The sequence below is a fragment of the Meles meles genome, chromosome 6, assembly GCF_922984935.1.
Source record: "Meles meles chromosome 6, mMelMel3.1 paternal haplotype, whole genome shotgun sequence".
In the NCBI taxonomy this organism is placed as follows: domain Eukaryota; kingdom Metazoa; phylum Chordata; class Mammalia; order Carnivora; family Mustelidae; genus Meles; species Meles meles.
The window spans coordinates 117,531,350-117,545,213 of record NC_060071.1 but is presented as its reverse complement, the minus strand read 5'-3'; the positions used below and the strand labels follow the sequence as shown (position 1 = coordinate 117,545,213).

At 34.9% G+C, this 13,864-nt stretch overlaps 1 protein-coding gene across 12 annotated transcripts in view; it reads right to left on the bottom strand.

Annotated features, from left to right (window-relative positions):
* The window catches only part of GPHN (gephyrin), a 650,480-nt gene that overhangs the window by 79,606 nt on the left and 557,010 nt on the right, over positions 1-13,864 (bottom strand). For all 12 annotated transcript variants that reach the window (XM_046008589.1, XM_046008590.1, XM_046008593.1 and 9 more), the window contains 2 exons: positions 13,487-13,579; positions 2,105-2,160 (listed from right to left, as the gene is read on the bottom strand). In XM_046008589.1, the coding sequence (XP_045864545.1) occupies positions 2,105-2,160; positions 13,487-13,579 (149 nt within the window). The remainder of the gene's footprint in view (positions 1-2,104; positions 2,161-13,486; positions 13,580-13,864) is intronic.

The following is a 13,864-nucleotide window of genomic DNA, read 5'->3' as shown; positions in this document are numbered from 1 at the left end:
CTTTAACCCACTGAGCCACCCAGGCGCCCCTAGAGTAGAAATCATATCTTAATCTACTTTATACCCCTAGAACCCAACACAGTGCTTGGTACACATAGTAGGTATGTTTGATAAATGTTAGCTAGACTCAACTGAAGATCAGAGACCTGAATAATTGGTACTTTGTAGCTTTGTAATACAAATGGATGCTTCAGACATCCAACACTGAGTGAACTATATATTGAGAAGTTGAGTAAATTATGAGGTCACAATACAAGACATTTATAAAAAAGGGACCCAGGCCTAGCTGTTCTTTTTGTCATGAGGATTAAAACCAGCCTGTGTACAACATCTAATCACTATAGTGCCAGGTTTGGCTTCAGAGATCTATACACAGCCCTCTTAGATGCTTGTATGTAGGGATGAGGTAGCTGGGGTCACCACCATGGGCACCATTCTTCTCCTATATACTTACTTAACTTTTCCATATTTTCAGCACATATGGGAGTACATACTAAGCCAAGGAAGAAAAGGCATGGGACATAGCTTTTGCTCAAACCTCCACATTCATTCATGCATTCATTCATTCATTCATCCATTCATTCATATCCTCCTTTATTTTTATATAATACTTATGAATACTCCATAGTAGCAGAGGAAAAAAAGTATCTTGGTTTTCTTCTGGTTCTATTTGATAAGGTAGGAACTCTTTTAACCAACCTTCAAAATTCACTGGATTAACATATGTTCTCTATTTCCTCTTAAACATAATGATGCATATAGCACTGTTATATTTATATACATATATATATATATATATATATATATAAGTTTGAGGCTGTTAGACTCTTTTTAAAGATTTTTTTTTTTTTTTTTTGGACAGAGACAGCAAGAGAGGAACACAAGCAGGGGGAGTGGGAGACGGAGAAGCAGGCTTCCTGCCGAGCAGGGAGCCCGATGTGGGGCTCCATCCCAGGACCCTGGGATCATGACCTGAGCTGAAGGCAGACGCTTAACAACTGATCCACCCAGGTGCCCCAGTGAGGCTGTTAGACTCTTGTATAATTGTAAAGTAAGGCTTTACAGTTCAATTGACTTTCTTCCCAAACTTGTTTGTGCCAGTTTGTAGCAGTAGTTGTCACTGAATTATGTAATTTAAATAAATATTACATAAATTAATGATATATGAGATATATGATATATAATATATAAAAGAGGTTTTTTTTTCCTATAAAAATTCAGTTATACATTTGGAAAAACTCAATTAAAATTTTTTGCCAAAGAAACAGTCAAATTAGGTGTGGGTGAAGTAGTTGTAAAAAATTATAAAAATATAATAAAAATCTAGAAGGATTCTATACTTAGATACTTTGCAAATGTCCTCACATTTTTTTCCACTTTAAAGACCCAAACTGGAAATCACATATGTGCTTTTGGGTGTGATTTATGTAAGAAAGACCAGACAGAAATTGAAATAGTAGATACTTATTAAAATAAAAACATTAGCTTTCCATCAAATTATTGACAAATGTTCATTTAAATTAAACTTATCTTAATTTTAAAAATATAATTTTCCACTTGTTTCCAATTAAATGGCCAATTACTAGTCTCAAAAGTATCAAATAAGAGACCTTCTACTGTACTTCCATTAGTGCTTCATTTCTTAATAGAAATATATGTATATACCTGTACACTGGCTAGCTCCCTAGTGAGAAAAGCTAATCTAAGTGATTAGCTAGAGAGGTTAAATAATTTGCTTCTAATTTTCCCTGTTTCTAACACAGGTTGGAGAAAAGTCTGAGAAGATGACCTAGAAACTATAGGTCTACTTAGAACATTAATGTTTATATAAGAAAGAATCATCTAATCATAGGACTAGAAAATGCTTGCAGGGTATCTGTGAGACACACCAAAAATACCATGCCATATATTAATAGATGAAGATTTCTTTCAGTTAGAAAATAATTCTTTCAGCTTTCTCATGGGAACCATCCTTTAATCTCTTTGATAACTTGTTTAACCCATCTCTAAGATTTCCATTACAATGATGGTAGAAACTTAGAATTTGATGCTGAAAGTCCATGAAATTGAAATCTTAAGGGTCTTTCAAGCCTGTGAATCGTACCTGCTCACCAGCTTGGGATTCCCCAATGATGAAACGATCTCCTGGGCCATCAGCAGCTGTGAGGTGAACAGAACCGAAAACAAACATCAAAATGGACGTATGGCACGGAATAAGGATCTAGTGTTGGAATTCTAAAATTTGACTCTAATGATCAGATAAAGTTTCAGGAAAATGGAGTACTTTTCTGAGCTCCTCAACCAGACAATGGTGTTGTAACTGCTGGTTTGATCTTTGTATCCACCATTCAGAAGTACCAGTAGAAGTGATTTTAATCATTCTCTTTCTTGGTGTTACTAGAGATGGTCTTCCTGTTGCTCCACAATTTGATACTTGTACTTTTAATTTTTTTAAGGATTTATTTATTTAAATGAGAAAGAGAGAGAGAGAGAGAGGGAGAGCGAGCATGTGCGAATGCAGGGAGAGGCAGAGGATGAGAATTTTCAAGCAGACTCCCTGCTGAATGGGGAGGTTGATCCCATGACCCATGAGATTATGATACATGAGATCACGATCTAAGCTGAAATCAAGGGTCAGAAGCTCAAATGACTGAGCCACCCAGGAGCCCCATATACTTGTACTTTTTAAATAGAACTATTTCTTCTAGCCCATCCTCCTAAATAAATACTATCTTTTCTATGGGCACATATGTGTGATGTATGTGTACACTCTCATGGATATATCTATATAGATATATTACTATTTATATTCATATTTCTCCATTTTCTATAAATTTCAAACTATTTCACACTATTTTCTTATTTATCACCCAATCTGATTTTCATAATAACCCAGTAAAGTAGAAAGAAAATATCTTTTATTCATTTGACATTTGAAGGAAATGAATCACAGAATGAAGGAACTTAGGTTGACAAGTTCTGATTAGTGGTAGACCTAGGACTAAAATACAGTATTTTTTTTAAATAATGGGCCAAAATGTTATTTCTAAATCATAATGTATAGGCAACTCTGCATTACAATTTCCATTGACTATTTATTTTTAAATCAGAAGAAACAGAACTGAGATGGAAAAACTTATCCAATTTTTTTCTATATACAGTATAGCAATAGTTGGACCAAAAAATATTCCTGGAGAGAAATATATTCAAAAGGGTTTTCTTCATCTATGATGTGGATTTCAGATCCATACTACTGGTAAGGCAGTGACTATCTAATGAGTTTTATGATCATGACCATTACTTCCATGACATCTGTATATGGCAAGGATTTGTGGACACATATACAGAAAAGTTAACAACTTTCTATATGAATATTTTAATTATATTTGCAACCATACTTAAAATAGTAAAAAGTATTTCTTTTAAAAAGGACATATGTAATTTATTTTTAATTTTTATTTATTTTTAAATTTATTTTGTTGAGAGAGTAAGAGAGTGAGTGAGCATGTGCATATGCATGGTTATCAGCAGAGGGAGGAGGTGGGTGGGAAGGAGCAGAGGGAGCAGGACAAGCAGACTCTGTGCTGAGCTCCCAGACCAAGGCCAGGTTCAATCCTTGGATCCTGAGATCATGACCTGAGCCAAAATCAAGAGTTGGATGCTCAACTGACTGAGCCACCCAGGCTCCCCAAAATTCATTTTTTAAAAAATGTGACCACAAAGTGGTTATTTTTTTAAAGGCTTATATATAATATTGTTTATAATGAGCCTTTTTTTTTTTTTTTTTTTGCACAGATGGCTTTGGTTAACCTGATGTAGAAAGGAAAAAAAAATAACACTAAGTCTCTTCTATGTACTAGATGTTGTATCTTGTGCTTTATAGACATTATTTTAGTTAATAAACTCAGCTTTCTTGTGTTTTTTGGAATCCTCTTATATTTTCGGTGCTCACTTGAAAAACAAGAATAGTTTTCTGCCAATGTTATTCTTATTAGGCTGTTTTGTGTTTTTAAAACATAAAATTATTTTTTTAAAAGAGCAATTTAAAATAGACATAAAACAGAATCATTGCTTCCACAATTATCAACATTTTATCGATCTTATTTCATCTATCCTTCAATTCATTTTTATAGTATCTTAAAGTGAATTTTGATGTTCTTATTGTAGAAAATTAAAAAGTCAATTATCTTTCAGAATTCAAACACTAACTATATCTTGTGAATAAAGTAATGTTAAATTATTTTCTCTACTAGAGATATTACCAGCTTGCCACCTCTCATAAGCAACCTAGACATTTCTCTTTTACTTCTTGCATGAGAGGAAATTAGCATTTTTTAAAAAAGATTTTATTTATTTATTTGACAGAGAGAGATCACAAGTAGACAGAGAGGCAGGCAGAGAGAGAGAGAGAGAGGGAGGCAGGCTCCCCGCCGAGCAGAGAGCCCGATGTGGGACTCGATCCCAGGACCCCGAGATCATGACCCAAGCCAAAGGCAGCAGCTTAACCCACTGAGCCACCCAGGTGCCCCAATTAGCAGGGTTTTAAAGTAAAACAGAGCTGAATCTGAATCCTGGTTTTGCCTATTAGTAGCCTCAGAACATTCAGCAAATTATGTTTTTTTATTTTTTAAAAATTTAAATTTAATTTAGTTAACATACACTTATTATTCATTTCAGGGGTAGAATTTAGTGATTCATCAGTTGTATATAACACCCAGTGCTCCTTACCTCAAGTACCCTTCTTAATGCCCATTACCTAATTACCTCATCCACCACCCACCTCTCCTCCAGCATCCTTTGGTTTGTTTCCTATAGTTTAGAGTCTCTTATGGTTTGCCTCCTTCTCTGTTTTCATCATATTTTATTTTCCTTTCCTTCTCCTATGTTCATCCATTTTTTTCTTAAAATCCATATATGAGTGAAATCATATAGTATGTCTTTTTCTGACTGATTTATTTCGCTGAGCATTATACTCTTTAGCTCCATCCATGTTCTTGAAAATGGCAAGATTTCATTGGTTTTGATAGCTGAGTAATATTCCACACCTTCTTTGTCCTTTCATGGATGATGGACATCTGGGCCCTTTCTATATTCTGGCTATTGTGGACATTGCTGCTATAAGCATTAGGTTCATGTGCCCCTTTGAATCACTATGTTTACCTATCCTTTGGATAAATACCTAGTAGTGCAATTGGTGGGTCATAGGGTAGCTCTATTTTTAACCCTTGAAGAACCATATTAGGGAAATTCTCTCCAATAGAACCTCCATACTGTTTTCCAGAGTGTTTGTACCAGCTTGCATTCCCATCAACAGTGTAAGAGGGTTTCTTTCTCCAGATCTTCGCCACCATCTGTTGTTTCCTGACTTGTTAATATTAGTGATTCTGACTGGTGTAAAATGGTATCTCATTGTGCTTTTGATTTGTATTTCCCTGATGCCAAGTGATGTTGGGCATTTTTTTAATGTGTCTGTTGGCCAGTTGGATGTTTTCTTTGGAGAAATGTCTGTTCAGTCTTCTGCCCATTTCTTGGTTGGATTTTTTGTTTTTTTGGGTGTTGAGTTTGGTAAGTTCTTTATAGATCTTGTATACTAGCCCTTTATCTGATATGTCATTTGCAACTATCTTCTCCCATTCCATAGGTTGCTTTTTAGTTTTGTTGAGTGTTTCCTTTTCTTGCAAAAGATTTTTATCCTGAATATCCCAATTTTATCCCAATAATTCATTTTTGCTTTTGTTTCCCTTGCCTCAGCAAATTATTAAGACTTTCTCTAAACTTCAGTTTTCTTGTTGATAAAAATTGGGATAACACTTTAAAAATAGTATCTTTAAAAGCTTTTTATTCCTCTCATTCATTCACTAAATTCCTATACAGTGTTCTATGTCCTAAGATTCTAGGTGCTGGGACAGAGTGGAGTAAAACCAGCAGACATGGTTTCTAGTCTAATGTAGTGCCAACTTGCTGCGATGTTTTTCAAGCTCTGGAGCAAATATGGAGGTGGGTTTTAAAGTAAACTTGTAAACAGTTTTTAAAATGAGAATGAATAGAAATATATCTTATCACACATGGCAAGGATGAATATTGTTTCATGAAACTTATTTCTGTTTACATATGTGTGCATATGCACAATTTATATATTGTATATGTTACATATGTTATATGTGTTTATAGTGTATTTAATGTGTGTCTTGTGGGTGGAGTTAAAGCCATTGATGTAGTGGAAGAGATAGATATTAATCAAATAATCACATTAATGAATATATACATGCAAATAAAGAAAACTATTCTATAGGAAGGGAATATAGTTTTATGAGAGCATACAGTGAAAGTGCCTGAAGAATACTGGAGGGTAAGGGAAAGCCATCTTGATAAAAGGATTTCTGGTTTGAATATGAAGGATGAATAAAAGGTAAGTAGGCAGAAGGGGTGTGTGAGTGTGTGAGAGAGAATGAAGAGAGAGGGAGGGAAGGAGGGAGTGAGGGAGGAAGAAAGAAAAATATGAAATGGAAATTCTCCATCTAAAGGTCTTTACCTATGTGCAAAGGCCTCTGGTTCATATCCTCCTTATATCTTAAGTCCCAGCCACTTTCAATTTCTAGAACTGTAGCTCTTTGAGAGTACCAAGATGACTCATATTTCAGTTTCATAATATATGCTACTTCCATTGCTTGGAGTGCCCTTTTCTTATCTGTGCCTTCTGATTAAGGACTTCTTAGCTTTTAAGACTCAGCTCAAGTGTCACCTTTTCTTTGAAGTCTTATCTGACTCCTTTCCTCAAGAGTTAGCTACTTGCTCTTTTGCTTCCTTGGTGTATTTCCTAAATAACTCTAATTATGGCTTTCTAATTATTTGCAATTAATTGCTTATTTGTCCAGGAGAATCCATAGCACTTGCTGCACAACAGGTATTCAATAAAATTTCAGTATGTGACGTACTAGAAATGTTCAATAAATGAATGAGTATGGTGTCTACGAATCTATTTAGAAGGATGCATGCATAAATGAATAATTTAATATTTTTTAACACAGAATACTGTATTTTGAATACCTTCCATTTCCCACTGGTCTATGTATATAATTTTCAAATGTGAGTCAGCATTGACCTTCTTTAGAATATTTAGAAAGACTGCTCTGGTTAATTTTATATCACTTGGATTATGTTGCTTTCTGTCTGCATCGTGCCTAGATCATCATTGATTTTCAGCAAATATTTGTTAAAAGCATAATGAAATGAATTTAGCATTTCCGTAATACTTAGGTGGGAAGTTCATGTAAACTGATTTGTACATATTAGTATATTGTGTTTTCTAAGTTTTCTTGAATAATTTAAAAAAGGTGAATGCTTTATTTCTTCAGCCTGATTATGAGCTCCTCAGAGATAGGGATCACTTCCTTTATTTCTTTTTTGAAACCCTCTGTTCTTCAACTTTCTTCCTGTCTCCTGTTCCCCAACACATGCAAATACACCTAGACTCAAAATGCCTTATATCAATATGGCACACAAATGCTCCAAATAAATGTCACTAAATAATGAGTGGCTATAGATCATTTGGGGGCAAGCCTGCTATAATGTCAAGAAGGCCAATATCTGGGGCACCTGGGTGGCTCAGTGGGTTAAAACCTCTGCCTTCGGCTCAGGTCATGATCCCAGGGTCCTGGGATCAAGCCCTGCATCAGGCTCTCTGCTCAGCAGGGAGCCTGCTTCCCTTCCTCTCTCTCTGCCTGCCTCTCTGCCTACTTGTGATCTCTGTCTGTCAAATAAATAAATAAAATCTTTAAAAAAAAAAAAAGAAGGCCAATATCTGAAAAAGCCCTTAAATGATTCTAAGAAGCAGGGAAGGTGCACTGACTGGAGAGAGAATATGTGCTCACTTACACTATGTTCTTCACCTTGCCCTGAAAATTTCTATCTGGGAAACATGTTTCTATACTGCTAGCTAAAGAAGGCTCAGTCAAACCACATTATAGAAGGCTCCTGGTAGCAAGAGAGAAGTTGTTTTTATCATTTCCTTTGTAATAGTATTTCTCAACCCTTAATGTGCATATAAATCACCTGGAGATCTTGTTATAACACAGACTCTGATCCAGTAGGTCTGGGAGAGAGCTTGAGGTTCTACATTTCTAACAAGCTGATGTTGATGTTGCTGGTTAATAAACTACCCTTTCTAAGGAGCAGAACACTGTAAGATTGAACTGAAAATAGACAAATTCAGACTTACAGAAAAATGAGTAAAAAATTAGTGAACTACAACAGAAATCCTGATTTTACATTATCACCAAGGCTCATATTTTTTAAAAAGACAGAAAAATAATGATGTATCTAACTAGCTGATATTTATTTTAAAATACCTATTAAAGAGACAAGTAAAAGAAAAGTTGCCATTTTCAAGATGAATTCTATAAACTTGGGTGGGAAGGAGCAGAAGTGGAGGTATGCTGCACATGAATCTAAAGCTTGGAAAGAAATAAACTAAGTAAGCCACAGTACATCATTAGAAAACATGCACGGATTCCAGGGATTACTGAAGAGGCTTAGAACTCCTAACCCCCACATTTAGAAATTTTTCTTAATGAGTTTTCTTTTCTTCTTTGTAATTGTAGAATTTAAATTGAAGGGAATGATAAAACCAATATAAACCAAATTGTATAATGCAGCAAGTGTATTCTATAGCTGATTCATAATGCTTAATGCTATTGCTCCCACTTCTACCTTCTTCTTTTTTTTAAATTTTTTTATTCTTTGGGTGTTGAGTTTGCTAAGTTCCTTATAGATTTTGGATACTAGCCCTTTATCTGATATGTCGTTTGCAAATATCTTCTCCCATTCTGTCAGTTGTCTTTTGGTTTTGTTAACTGTTTATTATTTTTTTAAATAAACATATAATGTATTTTTTATCCCCAGGGGTACAGGTCTCTGAATTGCCAGGTTTACGCACTTCACAGCACTCACTTTTTTTTTTAATTTGTCCAGGAAACGCTTTAGTCTTCTTCACCTGTTTATTTAAAGATTATGTCATTTTTGAATGGATACCATTAGATAACTATTTATAATGGCAATGTATAGAAATGATCTTCCCTGAGCCTTTTGCCATAGAACTACCCTTCATTTTCATTTTCCATCCATATGGGAACTCCCTTTGAGCCTCTTGAAAGATCTTGTAGCTATTATCATTTTCAATAATAAAGAGTTTCAACATTTCTATGGTAGGACTGAATAAACTGAGGCTATAGAGAGAGCATAACTTTCAGAGGTCCTAGGAAATATCTGTGACAGAAAAATCAGGCCAAGGAATTGAGAATTGATTAGGGAATCAAACTAAGACTAGATAATAGGCGACAGGGTAACAGTATTTGCGTGTATACTGAAATTAAGATTATAGAAAGTGTTGGGTGGGGCAAGGGCAGGTGATAAGACTAGCACAGCAAGATTAATAGTTGCTGCAATTATACTGAGGAATTAAAACCGGTGAGTTTGGAATTTTAAATCTGTGGCTTTTTCTTATGGAAAGCAGGAAGTTAAGAGTAGGACAGGTGAGTGAGAAAGCATTTTATATTCTTTACCATCATCTTCCAGGAAAAAAATGCCCATTTATTGATAATATTGGGGAAAGAGATACTATTTCTTTAAACAGCATTTTAAGCTTTTTGGAATTGACCAAAATTAATTAATTCATGTATCTTTCTGCTCACTTGAGTAATATTCCCACATCATAAGGTCTTCTTTATCCACAGTGAACTATAGTGGAAGGCAATAGGTTATCAAATGGAAAACCAGCTATGGCCTGGGATTTGTGTGGAAGAAATAGAAACCCTAGGACATGAGTTCTGTGAAAGAACAAAAGCTCTAAATCAGAGGTGATACCGAATTTTAGTATGCAGTTTAACCCACTGGAAGGAAGTACAACAAAATGTTAATAGTGGTTAGGGAGTGATATAATGGGTAATTTTTAAATGTTCTTTTTAATTTCCTGTATTTTTCATACGTACATATTTCAATCAGAATATAAAAAAGAAAAAAATAATAAAATTTACTTTAACCCAGTGGCAAGGATTTGTCTTCTATCCTTCCAGAATTGTTACACATGGCTCTCAAAATAATTAGTGGCTTGTTCAGACTTTTCCCTCTTTCTAAATCATCTCTGTAAAACAAGTTTTGAAGGCATAAGCCTTTCGAATTGAAAAGTTTCAAGAAAGCTGAATTTGGGATGTGAGGTACTTTTGCCCTTATTAACATCTACGAAGAAATTGTGAGATAATAGGCATCCACATTTGTAGGGGAAGGTGGAAATGCATCAAGATGGTTAGCTTAATCAGTGCAAAGGGATATAACTCTTCAAAAGTATTAATAAAAATATCGTATTGATCTTAATTAAGGAGTAACATGCTACTTTCATTTTCTATCTTTCAAATTCATTCCATCCTTGGGAAAGGTCGATTGTTAAGACTTGAGCCTGTCACCTTCCCCAGCTGCCAGCCCCCAAAATAAATGTCTCCTTATCTCTTAAAAAAAAAAAAATCACTCCATCATGAATGCAGTTTTAGGTTTATTAGATTATAGGTCTTCCTATTATATTGTCATCACTTGATTTCTGCCTTCTTTAAACTCTATTTTTTCTTTCTTTCTTTCTTTCTTTTTTTTTTTTTAAGATTTTATTTTATTTATTTGACAGAGAGAGAGAGATCACAAGTAGGCAGAGAGGCAGGCAGAGAGAGAGGAGGAAGCAGGCTCGCCGCGGAGCAGAGAGCCCGACACAGGGCTCGATCTCAGGACCCTGAGATCATGACCTGAGCCGAAGGCAGCGGCTTAATCCACTGAGCCACCCAGGTGCCCCTTTCTTTCTTTTTTTAAAGCCATTCCTATTTCTTATTTGCTCAGTCATTTTTTACTGTCTTGATTTTTCTTCAACCCACATACCTTAAAGCAAGTGATCCTCCAACTGGTTTGGGGTTTTATGCCACATGTTTCTGAAGGATACTGGCTAATGCTTAGTGATCCAGAGCAAGTTAGGAACCTCTTTACACCTACAGGGTTAGCAATGCTCACAGATGCCACTGGTTATTACTGGAAGGCCTATGGCAAAGGCAGAGGAGAAGAAAAAAGGGAGAATAAAGGGAGTGGGAAGAAAGGAATGGGAGTAAAGGAAGACAGGGGTGGAGAGAAGAAGGTACACGAAGTAGTGGTAGAGAGCCACAACAACAGCCTCAAGGATATTCTTTATCAAACACTGCCTGAGGGTGTTCTAACACAGAAAAGACTGGGACCATTCCTCTTTGTTCACCAACAGCTTTTGCTGCCTTAATTATGATGTTGGTATGTATATACAGAAACAGCAAATATTCCCACTTTTGAGATTTAACCATATCCACAATGGCTATCTGTTATGTATTATGTCTCTTATATATTCTGTATCTTGGAGGTTACACTTCACAGGAAAGAAATACTGTGAACAAGTTACATAATAATCTGTTGAACATTTTGTATTGTGACATGTTAGATGTTTTTAATTGGTATGTGTGTGTATGTGTGTGTGTGAAATAACTGAAAACACCACTGTTTTAAAACAAAAGAATAAATAAGATACCAGATGATAATTTTATATAAAATTTCTTTGGTAAATTCCATGGTAGCAGAAAGGCTCTTTTAAGGCTCATGTAGGCTAGTCACTCTTTTTTGGCAACTAGAAAAGCCAAGACAATAGTTTCTTTTTATTGAGATGCTGCTATCTCATGCAAAAATCAGAGGACAACATTCTGTTTGAGAATAATTCTGCCTCAAATAATTTATTTTCTCACTTTCTCCTTCTTTATATTACCAAGAATGTAAAAAATAGACTTTCTTTTCCCTTTGGTAGTTCACTTGCTAAAGTTGTCTATTCTACTCTGGAATTAAGAATCTTTTTCATTTTATAGTAATCCTATATGGCTACCAATTATAAGTTCAAAACAGAACTCACATTTTAGTTGAAGAACAAGAAACAAGAGGAGCCAATGAGGCTATCAGGAGACTGAAATAATTTTCTTTCTGGACAATATTCATTAAAATAAGTACCATAGGTAGAATAAATTTGGAAGAAAAAAATCACAAGACCCACCAGGAATTTGTTACTCATGTTTTCAGAAATACTCTAATTTACTGAAATAAAGCTGAATGAGGTGCATCCAAGATAGTATCCCTGAGAAAGAATACACGAGTAGGAATTAATCTCTCCAACATTTTATTTACACAGAACAGGAGAGTAACAATTCAGATAAATGTTAACCTCTTTTTCAGAGATAATCTAAGGAAATGTGTTTATAATGATAGTGATAGTAATAGTTACCATTATCAAACTTTTATAAAACAATTATTGAGTGCTTGTTTTTGGTGCCAGATACTTTACTAAGGCTTTCTAGGATCTCAGTCAATCCTCACAACAAATTCTTGGGGTAAGTATTGTTATAATTATCATCATTTTGCAAATGAGACAACTGAAGCTCAAAAAGTTTAAGTAATGTATACTTAATGCTCATAGTTATAAAGATCAAACTGGTACTGGGACCCAGATCACTCTTACTTTGTTTTCAAAGCCCATAACCATAACCATAACCATAACCATAACTATAACCATAACTGTTTGCTTATAGCCTCCAACACAAAAAGATACTGCTAAGAAACAGTGATGGAATATGGAGGAGACTAATGAATATAATTATAAAAATGAAATTATTTTAATGGCTATGTAGAATAAAAACAACAAATAAGTAAGAGACTCCCTAAAGAACCATTAAAAAGGAACTGGCCTTAACAGCTCTGATAAGCTGGGAAATGTTTTTAGATATTTCTTCAATGATATCAGCCCCAAGTTAATTATCAATAATAGTTTCTAAAATTCCATTGCATTTTCATTTTGGGTTTTTAAATAAGACTTTAAGCAGGTAATTGCTATTTAGTACCTGCTTTTAACCTTTATGCAATCTCAGGGAACTCCACAAAGGTTTGAGCTGCTGGTACCATTTGAGGTTTCAGAGCTTTTAAATTCAGCTCTTCCAGGGAATTAGAGGTTTCCCTTGTACTTGCTTTTTATGAAGCCCTCATTGATGTTGAGTTTAAAACAGAAAAAAGCCCACCCTAAATGATCCCTGTGTTGGGAATCTATTCTTCTTTCTTGGACCACATAGATGTTTTCAACTAGAAAACATGGAAAACTTCCAGACCAAGACTGTCTGCTACCTGGTATGTGTAGAGGTCAAAAGAATAAATTATCATACAGTGTTTCTATCAATTTCTACATATTTATTTGTCAATAAACATTTTTCAAGTAACGACAATACTTTCACTGAAAAGTTTTAGTCCAGATTGTTATCTGTGAATAAAATTATCTTGAAAACCAAGCAGGAAAAAAATGTATAACTCATTGGGTGCCTAGGCTAAGCCAAAAATCTGAAGGAAAAAAAGACACACACAGTGTGAGTGTGATGATACTCAAAAAAAATCCCAAGATATTTACCTCGAACAGCATAGCCATCTTTTACTGATGCTGGAAAGGGGGGTAGGTTGTCTTTTGCATATACATCTTGAGCAAGGACTCGCCCCATTCCATCTGAAAAAAGAGAAAATAAGAAAAACGTCGATTCTGAGAGCAATGGGTTAAACAGGCAGTCATAAACAAGGTAGGTAAATGCCTGTCTGACAAGGCTAATATATGCGCTCCGTCAGACCTCCTGATTACTATCCCAAGGAGTTGGAGACAGAAGGAAGAAAAGTCTGAAATGAAAGATAAGATTCAGTCAATTAACAGTTATGCTCACAGAGATTATTTGAATATGAGCAGCTACACAGTCATCAAAGATGTGTTTAATTTGTTATGTCCTTAATTCTTTAACAA